General features: G+C 32.2%; 1 protein-coding gene and 1 long non-coding RNA gene across 2 annotated transcripts; one reads left to right on the top strand and one right to left on the bottom strand.

The window, feature by feature from the left end:
- Positions 1-10932: 10932 nt before the first annotated feature.
- LOC143048660 (sushi repeat-containing protein SRPX-like) lies at positions 10933-14153 on the bottom strand. Its single transcript, XM_076222455.1, has 6 exons — positions 13810-14153; positions 13284-13460; positions 12797-12910; positions 12070-12315; positions 11610-11807; positions 10933-11239 (listed from the first exon to the last, which is right to left on the bottom strand). The coding sequence occupies exons 1-6, from the start codon at positions 13985-13987 to the stop codon at positions 11055-11057; spliced, it is 1098 nt and encodes a 365-aa protein (XP_076078570.1). The 5' UTR covers positions 13988-14153; the 3' UTR covers positions 10933-11054.
- A 2161-nt stretch (positions 14154-16314) lies between these two features.
- Positions 16315-17900, top strand: LOC143048661 (uncharacterized). Its single transcript, XR_012969908.1, has 3 exons — positions 16315-16482; positions 16840-17010; positions 17793-17900. It is a non-coding gene; the product is annotated as an uncharacterized LOC143048661 (long non-coding RNA).
- The last annotated feature ends 1731 nt before the right edge of the window (positions 17901-19631 follow it).

Raw genomic sequence — 19631 nt, 5'->3', positions numbered from 1 at the left:
ATATATAATCAAAAACAATTTTAAAACAATTTTAATACAATCAACAAAAATGTTAGGTTGCTGTCCCATTGACATATAATCCACACCTCCTTTTACTCATGTGCATGATGTGTGCAAAATAATGATGTAACTATTCCAAATTTCAACATTAAAAATACATGTATTCCTGCCCTGAGAACAATTTCTATTTCGTATACATGGTTAAAATTGGAATGTAAACAAAATTGATTAATTTAATTTCTAATTTACTTTACTCATTTTCAAAATAACGAATTTAAATCATGAGAATAATTATGAGAGTGACGGAGTATAGTATCCTGCATAGAAATACATAGTCCCCTCTTGCTTAAAATTTCTTTACACTGAAACAAAATGCTATATACTTAAAATAATCTATAACTTGGCATGGTGTATTGTAATACATATCAAGTCAATATCTTAGTTTAAACATATTTATTTGTACCCGGCCACGTCCACTTGTATGTTTGTCCATCTGATGAGTTAAGCCTTTTTCAACTGATTTTTATAGTTCGTTCTTATGTTGTACTGTTATACCACTGCCCCAGGTTAGGGGAGGGTTGGGATCCCGCTAACATGTTTAACCCCACCACATTATTAAGGTATGTGCCTGTCCCAAGTCAGGAGCCTGTAATTCAGTGGTTGTTGTTTGTTTATGTGTTGCATATTTGTTTTTCATTCATTTTTTTATATAAATAAGGCCGTTAGTTTTCTCGTTTGAATTGTTTTACATAGTCTTATCGGGGCCTTTTATAGCTGACTATGCGGTATGGGCTTTGCTCATTGTTGAAGGCCGTACAGTGACCTATAGTTGTTAATGTCTGTGTCATTTTGGTCTCTTGTGGACAGTTGTCTCGTTGGCAATCATACCACATCTTCTTTTTTATACTACAATACACCATGCCAAGTCAATATCTTCAAGCATGATAAATAATTCAGGGGTTAAGAAATTTTGTAAAAGCTCACTAGCCCAGGGCTAATTGGTAGCATGATTTTACTAGCCCTGTTGGAATAATTAATAGCCCAACAAAATTGACCTACTAGCCCTAGTATGCCTTCCACATTCAGAGTTTCCTTCTGTAAACAATGAATTCTATCAACTTGACAATTTTTATCCATTGTACAGTGGATTTTTTGCAAATTGGATACCCAAAGCTTACAGCAAAAAATATCCCATTAGCAGATATATTCAATTCGATAATTGAATACTCATTAAATATACTGTAATAATGACTTGCTCAAATCTCGAGCTGGTACAAGTCTTGACCATGCACTTCTATACATGGTTATATAAAAGCCATGCCTGGCATAATAGGATTGGAGTAATTTTTATCAGATACATCATCATTTTTGTGTAAAAGAAATATCAGCTGGTTACATATTATGCTCATACTTGTTTTCAGTTTTAAAATTTCAATTTATTAAAACAAATCAAATGACCACAAAGATATATGTGAATAAATATCACCATCCATACTTTGTGTCTTTTATTATAGTTTTATAAACGAAGTACAGTAATATCCATATTTACATTTATTACAGGCAAGTTAATTGTGCGCTATTAATAGATTCCAAACTGAGCAGTTTCTAAACTGAAATTGTATTTGTTATAAATTTTATTTCTTTAAAAATCAAATTCATTTGAATATCAATGAAGACAACCATAATCATAATGATGAAATATTATTGCATCAAGTTTAAGTTTTCTGAAAACTGTTAATGTATAGGTCATGGTTCTAGAGGCTTCTTCACAGTATGTACACAAAAACAAAATGGCTACCATAACATCTGCACATGTTATAAATTTATATTTGACAAAAGTCGGGTGTCTGCTGTTGAAAGGGGTTCACATTTATAATTCAATAAATTATTCAGAAGGAGGTACAATTTGGTTACATTATATTTCTCTGGTTGCATAAGCAATGTACAATACCCCTGTACTGAAAAATCGATATTAAAAGTACGGGATCCTTCTACAAAATCAGTTCAAATTCTGGGAATCCCAGATGACGTAGTCGAATCTGATTGGCTAAGATATAATAGTGATGAGGGGATTTTCCACTTTATATTTTGGAAACGCCAAAAAAAATTTGTTACTAGTCCGTCGGGCATATTGGGTTACAAGTTTTGGTTGCCCGAGGCCTAAATGTTGTAGTCCCGGGCGTCGGGCTAGTGGATTTTTTAACCCCTGCGCATGTTGCTGTTTCAAAAATGAAAGTTCAATAACTTCTCAATGCCATATCTGACAGAATGATAGACCTACAGACAAAGTAATACCATAATAATTCCCATTAACGGGTATAAAAAGTATTAACTATTGAAATATATGTACAATGTAAATTTACATGTGTTATTATATATCTTGCCAATATTATATTCATGATATAAATATTTATGTACATACATTTCTCGTTTTTATGTAGATCAGACCGTTCCAAGTTTTTTCGTTTGAATGGTTTTACACTTGTAAATTTTGGGGCCCTTTACAGCTTGCTGTTTTGTGTAAGCCAAGGCTCTGTGTTAAAGGCCGTACCTTGACCTACATGTATAATGGTTTACTTTTATAAATTGTTAATTGGATGGATAAGTTGTCTCTGACATTGGCACTCATACCACATCTTTCTATATCTATATGTCAGATGGTATAATATGTATTGTGACTGCAGGTACTTTTTATACAACAAAGTATAGACTGTTCCTGGTGAGTGTTACCGAGAACATCACCCCCTCTTCCTAGGAGTGATTTTCTTATAAATTAGGTTCGTCACAGACAATTGAGTTGTATTTGTAATCCCAAACTGTAAAAGGTTTACAGCTGCAGTTAAATTTCTTTATAATTATAGATATTGTATATGTTATATCACTAGTTTCGGCCCTTAACAGAAATTTCCACTGTGAGGTTACATGGACTCACGATACAGTCATCCAGGGGGGATGTGGTGGGGTTACTTTTATATGAACGGACCCCCCCCCCCTTTTGCAACCACCTGGCTATGTTGGGTGTGTATCAGCTGATCCTTCTTTAGTTCTTAATAAAAGATATGCAGCCAATGATTTATTTGTTGTAGTTTATATATTATTATTATTTACCTGATGTACATGCTGTTTGCTTCTGTTCAGTTTTCTGTACGGAAGTTCAAGACCTGCTTTAAACTTGACGTTCGTTGTGGTCATAATAGCAACAGCAAACTGCCTTAACATTATCTCTTGGTGTCAGCTCTACGTTTCTGTAATATCTCATTATCTGACACTCAGTGACAGGACATTTAAATTGATAATAACATCATGTTTTGTTTGATATATGCCCAAAATTGGTTTAGTAAAAAGTGCGGGAAAATGCTTGAGGTGGTGTTTTAGAACAAAAAATAAGGATATTTTTACTTATTTGCCATGGGTGGATTTTTTATATTTTTTTTATCCAATAAAAATTTATTTCATGTATTTCTGTCTTCACCTTTTCGAAAACCAGCGACTTAAACTTGGCTAGTAAATGACTTATACAAAATAAGGCATTAAAGAGAGCACCCTTTAAGTGTGCAAAAAAAAATAGAAAATGCTTTATAAATGCGTAATTTATGATCTTTTACATATATTTCCACAATATAAATGGCTAGAACCCCAATAGAACTAATTTGGTGACTTTTAAAGTACTTTCAAATAAACATATATTTTGAAGGAATTTTTGGCTAATTTTGTCCAATTATGCAAATTAGCTTGTTACTAAAAATAGACACAATTCAGAGAAGTCTCAAATATATTTTCTGGTTTCCATTGAACCTAAGATATGAAAAAACTTCATTTGCTGGAAAAGTTTTAACCAACCTCCTGGACGATTTTTCAAAATTTGCATGGTTTTCTGTGAGACAAGCTCTTAAGACGATTAAATCAATCGGACGCAGTTTTGGCAATACATGACTTCACATTGGGCGTCGATTAGAGGGTCAAAGTATTGGACGTCGATCTGAGAATATGACGTCATATTTGGACGTCGATTTCAGAAACGGACGTCGATTTGAGGAACGGACGTCGATTAGAGGCCGAACGTCGATCTGAGGCTCTCATACACAAATGTATATGTTCTAGACCATATGAGAATTTTGACTATTCGCGTATAGTAAAAGCAAGAATGGCAACATGACGACTTGGCAAGATATTTTCCAAAATTTCGTAAAGAACTGTTAAATGGAATTACAAAGACATCGATATCACTGCACGAAGCTGATAAAATGGTGAAGTAAATGCGAAGGATCGAGCACAACCAAGACGCGCAAAGGCAGAAAAGCTATGCTACGATGACTAGTGCCGTGTTGAAATAAATTTCACCCCTATGCATAAATACAAGAATACAATTAGCGATGAAAACTAACTTTGGCATCAATATTTAATATGTTTATGTAGCCTTTGAATTATAAAGTTTATTATATTAGTGAAACGGTTTTAATGCATATTTGAAAAAAATACCTATATGGTCAAAATATTCATATGGTCCGGCCAATTAATAACCAAACGAGTATATACTTATATGTTCCGGAACATATATAATGCTTGTCATATTTTATAATATGGACGCTGTCGGTATAAAAATGTAAAAAAGATATCTAATTTACGAAATACGAGAAATTACTTAGCTGTGGATAATCGTATAGATAATATGCACTAACTAAATAAATTTGAAATTGAATAACCATGAATGTATTGTTTGGATATATCCAAATAAGCATCCCTTCCTGTTGTTGATGTAAAATTACAATTTACCAGCATTGTAAGTATCTGTGTCATGCCAACCATGGATGTTACATTGTTTGGTTACTATGATTGTTGAATTCTGGTTCCGAAAAACACATCTTGTGCCGTGGTCTACGATAGACTGCAGCTCTTGTTTAGAATAATCTTGGTCGTGTCCAATAACTTCACAATAATCAACCGTTAAGGCCGGTACATCTCGGACATCACAAACGACCTAAAAATGGAATAGATGTTCTGTTCTTTCATTTATTTCTTCCATTTTTTTTCTTAAATCATAACTATAAGATTGACTGATTATTGTTTGATTAGCATCCAGTGGTATATATTTCAGGCATGTAAATGAAAAGGTGGTCAAATGTTATGAAGAGAACTTTAGAATGCAATTGAAATTGAGGGCATTTTGGATTGGGACAGGTAACATTTTGACACACTAGAGAGTTTTGTAATGGCCATTAAAGCTTGGCATTCATACAACATTATTGTCCAGTGGCAAATATTGCATGAATGTCCAGTACAAGAACAAATTAAAGGGAGGTCTATCGGGATAATCGGCGAGAAATTTGGAATGTCACTGGAAAAAAGAGGCTAGATTGGATAGAATACAAAAAAAGCATTACAATAGACATTGTCATAAAAAGATACATCTTATATTATTTAAATTGGATATAAAATTATATGAATATAACTGTATTTTCAAAACATCAAAATTAATACAATTTGATTATTGATAATTTGTAGATATCATTATTTAAAGAATAATACATGAATAAGTCATATTTTTATTAACTCACCCCTGTCTTTGATTCAGCAGCAACAAAGCAAATCTGTATTAAAAAATAAAAGATCAGCAACGATCCCATTCTGTCGCAAGGCTAAATTTAAACTAATTGATACCTATATGTACATGTGAAATTATAGGCCAATACAAATTTGATAAGAAGGAAATTTAAACTAAAATTCTATTATCTCCCTTTAATGGATATTGCTATGTAGTGTTAACTGAAATATATTTTTATTCGATATTTAATGAATTTTTCTTTCCCCATTTTCATGTTTTCTTAAATGAAATTGTGGGTTAAACTTTATCATAATTTATAACAAACCGACGTTCATACATGCATTTTGTTAGATGTCCATTTTAGCCAAGTGTTGGATCTTCCAACTTAAGGAAATGCATATAACAATCAGAAACATGACAGTCGTTATCCTTCGTTTGATGTGTTTGAGTTTTTAATTCAGCTATTTATTGAGGTACGTTTCATTTTGGATTTTCGTTGGAGTTTGTGAAATTTGTTATTTCGCTTTTTGCTGATTATGAATATGGTAAAAATCCTTTTTCATTTTTTTCTTGGGGGTAAAAGTGTTGAAAACGGCAGAATGTTTATCTTAACATCTGAAATATAACGATTCTATGTCTTAAGTAAGATCCACCTTTAGCTAAAGAAAAGGTATGCATATTTTTGTCTTATCAATTTGACCACTCGTATTGAAACGTAAATATAATCTACCTGGTCGAAAATAAATAAATAAATCTTAAAAAGTTTGTTCAGGTAATCAATATGTCATCGGTTGCTAACAATTTCATACATTTGCTTCCTTCTTTAAAACTGTAAAATTAAATTTGGCAGCTCTTGGAGGTATCGATAAACATTTTTCTTTATACAAATCTCTTTTATCGCATGCTATATATATAATTTGTCATCTTTGTTGCTTTTGCGTTATCACAATTTTAGACTAATTGGCGAAATAGTCCTGATCTCATTTGAATAGTCCAAGTTAACGACAAGTCAAACTTTAGTACCTTTACATTAAAATAAATCACCAAACGTATGTAACCTCTAACCAGGAAGTTAGCCACGGGGTTTTCTTAAAGATTTTCAATATGATTTGATTTGACGCAAAATCTGTAATCAATTTGGATTATACTGATTCATTGTAGACCCACTATCTGAAATGACCTATGCATTGACACTTACAATCTGTTTATAAGCAATAAAACATATTTCGTGAAAGAAAACATTGTAGGAAAACCAAAATGTATACAACCACTTAATCACTGAATTAACAAATTAATTTTGAAATACGATAATTATGTAGGTCTAGAAAGATAATATTAGTTTGCTTTACATCGTTTATTTTCCATGTTTAGATATAGGATTATAGTGGTTGTTTTTTCATTATGTTGCTACAAAACTGGAACTATGAACTCTAACATGTCTGTCATATTTTTCCACTGGACGTTGAAAAGTAAATTTTCAACTCACCAGCTTTTTTTAATATTAAACTGCAACAAACCATATCAATTATAGTTTTATTGGTTTAAGCGACAGTTGAAACTGCATCTATTATAAAAGTTTTCGCTTGAATATGAGCAATTTTGTCCGTTAACAGAAATTTGATTCTTTGCATCGTAACATAAAAAAATCTACATATCATTTTTATATTCTAAACAGTATGCTGTAATATTATTTTTGGATTATCCTCGTCAAATATTTTATGACACAGTGCATATTTATTCAAAACGTGTCAGTTTGTTTTTTATTTTATATATTTTTTAATTGTGTTTTATACATATTAATGAAAAGTGTTTATTTCTAAATGCTGATTTTCCTTGAAAAATCTGTACAGCAAAATATTCAATATTTCTAAATAAAACTGCAGGTGTTTTCTTCGAAAAAAGAAATTTGTATACAATAAAATTGAGAATGGAAATGGGGAATGTGCCAAACAACAACCCGACCATAGAAAAAAAAAACAACAGCAGAAGGTCACCAACAGGTCTTCAATGTATCGAGAAATTCCCGCACCCGGAGGAGTCCTTCAACTGGCCCCTAAACAAATATATACTAGTTCAGTGATAATGAACGCCATACTAATATCCAAATTGTACACAAGAAACTAAAATTAAAATAATACAAGACTAACAAAGGCCAGAGGCTCCTGACTTGGGACAGGCGCAAAAATGCGGCGGGGTTAAACATGTTTGTGAGATCTCAACCCTCCCCTATACCTCTAACCAATGTAGAAAAGTAAACGCATAACAATACGCACATTAAAATTCAGTTCAAGAGAAGTCCGAGTCTGATGTCAGAAGATGTAACCAAAGAAAATAAACAAAATGACAATAATACATAAATAACAATAGACTACTAGCAGTTAACTGACATGCTAGCTCCAGACTTCAATTAAACTGACTGAAAGATTATGATTTCATCATATGAACATCAGGCACAATCCTTCCCGTTAGAATCTTTACATGTAAATGAAAAACAATGATCATGAACAGATATATGTCTTAAATATGCAACCAAAAAGATCAATTTTAATTAAATTTCATTCTACTGTGTGATTGTAAATGTGATGTTTATTTTTTTCAATTTTAAATAAAGTGTAAAAAAAATAAACTTTAGAATTGAACAACAGAAACACTGAACTGCTACAAAACAAACTCAAATATACACAGAAACGAACTGCTACAAAAACAATCGCCAACATACAAAGAAACGAACTAGTTGATAACAACTGCCATATTCTTGGTTTGGTACAGGATATCTTAAGAAAAAATGATATGTTGAACATGGTTGTATGGCTAACCAAACATCACGCTGATATAATAATTCTAAAATGCTAAAAAATATATCGCCTAAAGGACAGAACTACGTGATAGGAACACTCAGGTCATGGAAACGCAAAAATAATAAACATAATAGTACATTTAAACATGTAAACTGAAGAATAACAACAGACAAATTTATTTAACAACAGTACAACACACCACAAACACTGACGTATTTTTATGTGACGAATGTATAATCTTAGAATTCATACAATTATATGAAACGAGATCCAAATATTTACAATTATTTCCACAATACTAGTCATATAATTATTATGATTATGACGGTATTGAAAGGCTTTTTTTAAATCAATGCTGGAAGACGTCATAATAATGTGGACGAATACAATAATTTATCCACGAAAAATGAAAATTGCCTAGAGGGTTGGGATCCCGCTAACATGTTTAACCCCACCACAGTATGTATGTAGTGCCTGTAATTCGGTGGTTGTCGTTTGTATATGTGTTACATATTTGTTTCTTGTTCATTTTTTGTACATACATGTACATTAGGCCGTTAGTTTTCTCGTTTGAATTGTTTTACATTTGTAATTTCGGGCCCTTTTATAGCTGACTATGCGGTATGAGCTTTGCTCATTGTTGAAGGCCGTACGATGACATATAGTTGTTAATTTCTGTGTCATTTTGGTGTCTCCTGTAGAGTTTTCTCATTGGCAATCATACCACATCTTCTTTTTTTTTTTTTTTTATATATAAACTGACCAATAAGACAAATGTGAAATGAACCGAAAATACAGAATTTAAACGACACAACACAATATCAAACCGAACCCAATAAAGAAACATAACTAAATACAAGAATGTTGGATGTATAAATACCTTGACAAGATCAAGGAGATTTACTGAAAATGTTTGAAAACTTGAAGTTAAATATTAAAAAGAGTTACTCCACACATGGATAAAGATTTGTAATGTTTTTATATATTTATGTAGGACTCTAAAGTGCGATGGTCACGCCAAAGTGTCTCACGCTAAAGTGCGATGGTTGTTTGTTCGCTAAAGTACGATGGTGTATCACTCTATCTAAGTATTTAAACATCGAGGTTTAAAAGGTCTTTTTGCAAAAGCTATTATGCTAAGGTATAACATATGTGATAACCTTTACAGTTGACTGGTAGGCTAAAGTGATTGTTTCTAAATTAACAATTGGATAATTGGTGTAGATTGCGTTCACACTAGTGTTACAACCTCCCTTACATTCGTCATTGAAAAATTAAAAATACAAAATTCGTTCATTGTCGGAAAATGCAACATTTATTTGTATATACTTTAAACTAAATGCGAGAGAAATTCAATGTTCGCCGAGCTTTCCCCTTTTCGTAGCGAGTACAAATGCTTGTTTTATTTTCGTACAATGTACAGTGCGAACTAATGTTTTAGCTGTATAAACTACTGTTAACGTCATTATCGAACTACGTTTCTAACGTCTATATTTTCGCGGACCATCGGAATTTTAGCGTATGGAGGCATCGCACCTTAGCGTAGACCATCCCACTTTAGCGTAACCATCATACTTTAGCGTAACCATCGCACTTTAGAGTCCTACATATATAAGTCTCATGAGAAACATGCTTGTTAAAAGCATGAGAACTGGAACCACTACACTGTTTTACCATTTATTTGTCGTTGCTTCTGACGTGAAACTGTTGATAGATATACAAGGTGTCAAAAAATGAAATAAGATATGTGAGTCTAAAAGAACTATAAGATATTACATGTCTTTCTCAAGATTAGAGGTTAGATACAAAGTATAATGAAGGAATTTAAAATGAAATGTACAATAACATTTATTACCGGATTTCCTTTTCAAAGATCAATTCGACCGGTACCACATATTTCAAACACTATAACTGCTAGCATTGTCATGTAGCTGCTTTAATCTATATGTAGGCTAGTTTTGAGCAATCTTTGGTTCACTATGTAATGTGTTATTATTGTTGTTTGTCTTTTCGCTTTGTCATTGTCCATGGTGTTGTTTGTTTGATCGGACCTATGATTTTTGTTAATCTGTTGATATCTTCTTTTTCGGAATAGTGCGATATGATACAATATCATTTAATTCATTGTTGTATATGAGTCGTGTATTGTGACTTAAATCCATAACAGTTGATCCTGAATAAATAAGAGAAGACTATATATTCATCCTTCATGTTCAACCCAATGCATTAGGTCCGAATTTTTGAGTTATTCATTACTTGGTTGAGGACACTATTTGTAATTTTATACTCTGTTCAGATTGGAGTTAACCATGCTTTTTGGCTCCCCTAGTTTATGAACTGATAGAAGAAAACTGACCTTTGATAGATTATAAAACCTTCATTACGAAAACGCATTTTTAGAACTAAGACAAAAGAAAAACGAATATCAAATATACACATTTTAATAAGCTAGTCATAAAATGTAGTGAACTAATAAACAGGTTAACATAGTATATGTTTGATAGCACAATATGTAAGTGAGTGTTGTAATTGAATCACTTTTTTCCAATTTTGTGAAGCAACATGGTATGAAAGAATAAAAGGAGCTGTACAGTAAACGACATTTTGACAGCATTCCCCTCCAAAAAATATTTAAACAGGTTTTCACTAAATAATGACTTAAACCACTCTAACATATGACACACTCTAATAAAGAAAATAATAACTGTCCTGTTCTAACAGATAACGGAAACATTGTCCTTTGAACACTCCTTTCCATACTTTCTACAAAAATAGGAGAATTCTGACGAATTAAATCGTTTCATGAATATGTCCTTCATCTGGTTGTTGCTGGATAAGTCGTTGCATTGACTAAAATGATACTGCTTTCGTGTATTGACAACAGATTGGCTAATTTGTTCTGAAAATAAAACCCAGAATTAGTAAGTACTCTACAAATAATTCACACACACAATGATACACATGCATCAGCGATAAATATATAAAATGTACAGTTGAACTACATAATGAAAGTCTTCGGGAGCATTTAAAAACGAAAAAAAAAACAGAATATAAGATAAGATAAAGACGTTTATTGCAGAAAATAAGAAAAAAAATAAAATTATCATATCGTTTTATTTCATCTTCTTCGTATATTTTCTGTATCTTATTTAAGAAACGTTGCACAAAATCTTATATTACTTTTGTTATTTTCCTGTTGCTGCGACAGCGTGTTCTTAGACGATCTTGTTGTTGATATATATTTTAGTACTTTCTACTCATGTACTTACGTTGACAGTCCGGAAGTTGTGGAGATGGGATCCATTTACCACTTGCACCACAGACATACCACTGATTGTAGTCGTTCTCGTTTGCCAGAGTGAAGGAAGAATCACAAAATACCATACAGTATTGTCCGTAGTCAGTTTTCCAGTTTGTACAAACCTTGGCTGAATGGTTTCCTATTGACAGTTCAGGACAGGTCATGGCTGTAGATGTTAAAAAAATGATGTTATATAATATAGCAAGAATCCTTCATTAGATATTCAATCGAGTTAAAGTTAATAAAGTTTGTCATGTCATAGACAAATAATACATGATTGCACATTTCCGGTTTAAATCATAAGACAAACATCTTTTCTAGACTTAATTATTTCAAACGATATTTTCTTTACTTAAGACGCTAATATAATATGTTATTATTCTTTCTTTTCTTAACAATGAATCATGTTTGTTTGGAGTTTAGCTTACGTCTAATCTTTACTGTAAAAGCACATTCCGAGCGTAATCCGTTCTTTGGTTTTGTAGCCACATACTGTACTTGAAAGTCTCCCCAGTGAAACTCCCAATAGTCCTGTGGATAATTCTGAGTTATCTCCAGGGATGTGTTCATTGGATCGTAGAAAGAAGGCGCTGTCCAGTTCACCACAACAGTTGGACTAGAAATGTGTCTCACCGTATCATTTGGGCATCCTATTTGGATTGGCGGTTGTACATCTTGAAAATATATATGTAAAATGATTAAGGGCTGTTACATACCTATTGCTAAATATGCAATAACACTTGAAGTTGATTAAACCATGATTTATAGTGTGTCTTTCCTTATTATAATGGTAAACTACTGTTTCAGGTTAGGGTGAAGGTGAGTATCGATGTTTAAACGTTGAAAGCCGCTGAATTTGTTTGCACCAGTCGTTCAGTGGTTGTCGTTTGTTGATGGGGTTTATAAGTTATTCTCGTTTCTTATTTTCTAATATAGATAAGACCGTTAGTTTTCCTGTTTGAATTGTTTTACACTAGCAATTTTGGGGCCCTTTATAGGTTACTGTTCGGTGTGAGCCAAGGTTCCGTGTTGAAGACCATGCTTTGACTTATAATGCTTTACTTTTTACACATTGTGAATTGGATGTAGAGTTGTCTCATTGGCACTCATACGACACATCTTCGTATATTTTATTCATAAGTCATAAATGCTCACCCTGTTCACAATTTACTCCACTCCATCCTGGTAGACATTGACAATCGTAACGCTCAAGACCATCAACACATGTACCACCCTTTTGACACGGGTTACTAAGACAAGTATTGGCATCTGAAAATTACAGAAACATGCATGTGGTTATACGGTTTGGATAATTAGGTTTTGCTGGTGGACTATAAATTTCCGAGGATAACATTAACTTTGTAGTCAGTACTTAGATTTGTGTAGGTAATGTTATGGTTTATAACAAACTTGTGGTAATAAAATGTCTTAAAACTATTGAGAAACTAAGGTTCCAACTCTCTCAGAAAATGTTGACATAAGTTAAGTTAAGTTTAGAATACGTTAAAAAGGGTTACAGGCATATCAGATAGGACCTATTTCATTTTATGTTTTTAATCGCCATTTAGCTTATATTGAACAAACAATATCTCAACTGTTTCATTACTTGATTTTAATTTTTGACAAACTAATTATTACTCACAGAGACACAGCGGTTTCCTGTCACTCCATGTTGCATCAGATCTACACGTTTGATGGGAACTTCCCCTTGTTAAATTGAAGTCATTGTTACACTCAAAAGTAACTGTTGATCCATAGAAGTATTGACTTCCTAAAACATTCCCATTTGTCACAGGTCCCGGATTACCGCAGTTTATTTCTAAATATGAATAACAAAACATATCATTTTCAAATACAATTGTCAGTGTATTGTTTATCATGTAATTAATGCCATTTGATATTCTGAAATCAAGTTTCCGTGAATTAATTAAACTTAAAGTAAAACGAGTATGTCAAGGTTTGATGGACTTGTTCAATTGAATGCATATATCTTATATTATATAGTACATGTTTTTGTAAAGATAAATAAATAATTTGTTAACTAAAGTATCAATATATAAACCACACACTTACTGTCACATTTCTACCTTCCCAAACAAACGAAAAATAATAAAATAGAAATAAAGAATTCGGAAGAAATGATAGAAAGAAAGTAAACTTATTTTTACCTTCATCACAACATGACCCCCGCCATCTTTTTGGACATTGACAATAGGAGAAAAGAGCATGCCCTAGGTCCTTGTAAGTTCCTCCATTATAACATATCGTATTACAATCTCGATGTTGAAATGCTGTGTCACCTGTCGCGCAGTCAGTATACTCAGTACAGGCTGGAATCTCATGCATCTTAACTTGTCTTTCTCGTCTCTGTCTACCACCGGCACAGTCTAAACTACATTTCGACCACGACTGCCAATCTTGAAATACACATCCACACTGATCCCATTTACTTGTTCGACCTGACAAAACTAATGTCACAGCACAGCACTGAACCAACAGTGCTAACTTCAAAATATCCTTAAAAACAAAATAAATAAAACAATCAGAAAATATACATTGGAGAAGTCTTCTTTTCCAATTCAGGTTACAAAGTCATCAGATGTATTTTTTATTTATGTGGTGTCTGATTGACGACGTCTACCCCACATCTTTTTTTTATTCAAATTACCGTTGGTACATTTGTAATATAGAAGTTAGGCAGCTGCAGTTAAAGGCGATTTCTACCCGAAACCTTATATAAACATTTATGGTTCTTCTTTTAGAAAGGAATGTAATAATATAATGTATTTATAAAAGGGTTGTGAAATACTATATAAAAACGTCGTTGCCGATTCTTTATTGTACAGAAAGTCAAACTCTATCAATTCATGTTTGGGATGCATTTATTTTTGCGTGAACATAATTACGTCAAGACAAACACAAACTCAAATCAAAGAATCGAAGAATCTATTCATAAATATTGATATAGCTTATTCATTTAAATGTTCATGAAAACATATAAATGTCAGTTATTGAAATAAGAAAATGGAAAATTATGATAAAATCATACATTCAATTGAATTCAGAAAAAAAAGTCTTGGAATCTAAATAAACTGTTCAATATATAAAGTACAAAGTACAGAGACTCCTTACCATATTGACTTCCTGTTATAGAAACAACGACCAAGAAAAAAGTTTAAACTTTCATATCTACCGAGACCTAAACCCATTGGTAGTTGCTATATTTTGGAAAACTGTGAGGTATTTAAACAAACGTTATCTGACCGTTTCAACTTAGCTTTAAAAACTGGCAAGGTAAGCTGATACTTTTAACTTTAACTATTTCTAGTATCTATACTCTTTAATTATTTTGAAGCTGATACTTCAACTATTTCTACTCTTTAAATATTTTGAATAGTATGGAGCTGTAAAAAAAAAAAATACCATTAGACTATATCATTATATCAAACTTTTTTATTACCATTACCAATCATACGTACTGGCAAAGGCATATGTAGATATTTGATCAACAATTATAATGATACGAATAATGGCAAAATCCGTCAAATATATATATAAAAAAAAGAAGATTTGGTATGATTGCCAATGAGACAACTGTCCACAAGACACCAAAATGGCACAGAAATTAACAACTATAGGTCACCGAACGGCCTTCAACAATGAGCAAAATACATTTTTTCTTATGGTAGTTAGAATCTTTAAGTTAGTTTCGTAACAATTTGTTAGTTTAAAAATTAAAATGATACGTCTATTCAAGGCGCGTTTATTCTTTTTCCTTTATCAGGAACGTTCAGAACCAAACATTTAAAAACCATAATTTTTTATGAGCATGAACCGATATAAAAATAATGAAATAATCTATTCTAAGTCATTGTAGTATAGAACAATCAAAGAGACCAGCATATGTTTAAAATACAAATATATTTGAACGTATATTGGTTTGGTACTTTAGGTAACCATGCTCACTTATTGAGCTAGAAAAAAAAAAAAACAAATGGCGACGTGGAGTTATGTATTAACTTTTGTACTGCTGGGTCTCTTAGGAAGTGGCAGATCAATCAAGTTATCATTCAAAAAGGTAAATTTAATTTAATTTTATTACGATTATTCAATAGTAGCAATAAGTCATGTTTTAACGATAGTATTTTTCTTTACCAGTCATTATTGTTTTGCTTATAATGAATTATGTGGCTATATGGGTGTATCTATTGTTATTTCAAGAACCCTTGTGACAATTTTTCCATATTTTTTCCATAGATTGACTGTTATAAGGCACTATTTCAGTCCTTAACCTACATAGTACACTAAGTCCAGTTTGCACTCCACACTTTGCATTTCAGTGGACTCACTTTTGTATTAACAGTATTGAATACTAATTTGTTCTCTAACTGGATTCAAAAGAGATAGATGGCACTTTGTATTCTACTTTAATAAAATTAAATCGTTCAAATGAATTGATTCCAGTCTCCAAGTTTGCATATGCCATCAACGTTCTGGACCAAATTCTCTGATAATTAACAATCATAGACGGTCGGATTACATATTAAAGCTGCAATTTTAAATAAATTCATCTAAACCATCAATTGTCTTCATAACGTACCATCAGGTTACAAGTTATTGTATTGCGAAAAGATATAAAGATGCAAACATGTTAACCTTTGCACTCTAGGCAACGTACGTACCCAATGAAAGATGCCTAGTTACAAGTTACATTAAGTCTAAATGTGGATTTAACTCTACGAACGTCCCGAATGGTATATCTTGTCGACTATCCGAAACAAACCCTGCCTTCATGACTGAGCACAAGTGTCATAATGGGAAATGGATACAAGAAATATATGGTATGAAATTATGAAATGTAAACTTCACACTAAGTAAAATTTAACTTAAGTTGAACCATTGTTTTCGCTGAGTGTCAAATATACATTTGTGAAGCCATGTACTGTTATGTAATGTTGAAAACAAAAATTGATAAGTTTGTACGTACAGTTAAAGCATCAAAATTTTGACAATTTTTTGAAATATTAAATACTTTTTGTGAACTATAGCTGTTTTGTCTGCATATATTTATCACGCCGTGAAAACAAAATATCTTTTTAACAGGTATTTATATACTTACGCAAATGGACTCTAAAGAATATAATTATTTTCAAAATCTTAACCGCTAAATAATTAAATGCATTTAATAACGTTTGCAGGCAACTTTTCTATACGAGAAAAACGACAAGCAATGGATATGATAAATAAAGGAACTGAACTTGGAGCACAAGTTGGAGCGCTGGTCGATGGTCCTTTAGGGGCAGCTGTAGGTGGAGCTATTGGCTTCGTCGTCAGCGGTATCCTTTGCATATTTATTTGCAAAGATGAAGGTATAATATTTATTTGAAATGATCAAACTTTTGGTGTTCAAATAACTAAAATATCTAGCGTACATTATATTTTCTTAATACTTTTAATTTAATTCGTTTATTACAAATGTGTGTAAAAAAAACAACGTTTTCTACCAAAGGTCTTTTGGACAGAGGAACACAATGTTTTCTGAACTTCTTGAGACGAGACAGCGGAGGACTGACATAAACCAGCGACAACTTTATTGGCTGTTTTTTAAGCACGAACCTGTTTTCTGATAGTATACAACTATTGACTGTGTTTGAGGGTAAAAGCAAGTTTATTGTCCCTGATATACCAACTATTGCTCGAGGCGAAGCCGATGGCAATAGTTGGTATGCGAAGGGACAACAAACTTGCTATAACCCGCACAGCCAGTCATTAGGTATTTTATTATATTGAACAACACAATCATTTGTAGTGTTTATTAAACCAAGCTAATTAACTTTCTAAACGTGTACATATATCATCTGAAGGAAAAGAAAAATGTCACATAACTTGACATGCGCAAGATAACTATACGGTTGTTTTTTTATAGTCCGTGTTGTAGTTGTATATATTTCATTAATTTGCAATCAAGACTAGGAATTCTTGTCTTAGACTTTCCGTGCATATAATTAATTCTAGCTTAAGTTCACCAAACAGGTCTAGAAGACGACGACAGACCAAGACGAGTTAACACAATTACAAAATCATTGTAGTTTTTGTTTTGATTAGTTTATTTTTAAGAAAAAATACCTGAATTCAAAATTTTTTTCTTTAGGTCCACCTCCAAATCAGCCCCCATCTATAGACTGTAGCAATTTTAAAATTGATGCAAATATCATTGCATCACCAGGGAAAACAACAAAAGTCATCACTTTTGGACAGTTTCAAGGGGAAGATGCCGAAGATGGAAAAACAAAGCAAGTATCATTATTGGATGTAAACATATATATTTAACAAACAACATTCAAATGTTCCAGCACAGATGCGAGATGTTGAATATAAATCATCAGATATGCTATTGATCCAAATATAAAGACTCAGGCTCACATTATATATGGAAAGCCACATAGAAAACTGTTCGTTTTTACATCGGACGACAGTGAGGGCATTCCGGTGTACTGCTGTCGCCTAGATTTGCATTACGTAACTTTCGTGTTGGGATTGTAACCGATCTATAAACATCATCAATACTCGGACATTATCGAGTGCAAACTAACATTCATTGTCGCTTGTTATAAATTTATTTTTTCAATTGACACTCCTAAATTTATTTTTTTCAGAGCACAAATTAATAACATGAAAATGTTTTGTCGTTAGAAATATATATACAAGTAAAAATCTTTAATATCTATGCACACGTACAGGAAAGGTGTGTTAACGCATGCGGAGGAATATCTGAAGAACGTTTTCAATATCTGATGCAGCGTTATTGATCCTTGATCTCTTTCAAGGACATATAACTCTGCATGTGAGATAGAACATTTTGCGGGAAAATATAAATGACTACTCAAATTCTATCTTTTAGAAAAATCGAATTATAACAGAAGAGTGTCCACCATTCACTTGCACTGCACTATTATTAATATAGTAGAATAGAATGATATACAAAGGATGAAATTACATAAACATGTAACTGTAATATACAAATATTAATATAATATATAACAACAAACCAGAGTATACTGATTTCTATGACTACACTAAAATAGCTATTACGATGTAGTTGAATTCTCTGTCAGCTTATTTATCATTCACGCACGAACCTGTCTCAGAAAAATAATTATACCTGTACATTAACCTCACTATCAGGTATACAGATTTTTTTCTGAAACAAGTGCTTGTAACATTACGTATATGTTTTGTCATTTCTTTTGATCCAGAGTTAAAGCCCAGTTACATTACGTATGAGTTTTGTCATTTCCTTTGATACGAGTTAAGACTATTCCTGAAAGCCCAGTTACATTAATTGCATATGTGTTTTTTTTTTAAAAATTTCTATTGATACAGAGAAAAATATATTCCCGAAAGCCCAATTAAATTACGTATGTGTTTTTGTAATTTCTTTTGACACTGAGTGAAAACTACTCCGGTAAGCCCAGTTAAATTACATATTTGGTTTGTCATTTTTCTTTTGATACAGAGTAAAATCTACGGACAGCCTAGTTACATAACATAAGTGATTTTGTCATTTCTTATGATACAGAGTAAAACTTATTCCCGAAATCCCAGTTAAATCACATATCGTCGCTGGGCTTCTAAAATGTCGTATATGACTTTTTTGGCTAAAAATACTTTTTGACACCAAGGGTCAGGGCGTGAGGAAATCTTTGGGTTTACAAAATAGCATACAGTTAGACCAATCAAAATGAGTGAAATAAGACATATCACAAAATTGCCAATGTCAGTTGTTTGTAAAGTTTGCTTCCAAAATGTTGTATGAAAACTTGAAAATCGTTGTAGAATGGCTTTGGGAAAAAAATAATTGTACATTTCTTTATTTCTGTGAAAATAACTTAAGTTCTTGGAAATCCAGAAATGTCAACGCTTTTATTTCACTGCTATTTACAAAAATGTTCAAGTTCACATACGACATTTTGGAAGCATGCATTTTGCA

Source organism: Mytilus galloprovincialis, chromosome 10, assembly GCF_965363235.1.
Source record: "Mytilus galloprovincialis chromosome 10, xbMytGall1.hap1.1, whole genome shotgun sequence".
Classification (NCBI taxonomy): domain Eukaryota; kingdom Metazoa; phylum Mollusca; class Bivalvia; order Mytilida; family Mytilidae; genus Mytilus; species Mytilus galloprovincialis.
This window is presented reverse-complemented; position numbering and strand designations above follow the sequence as displayed.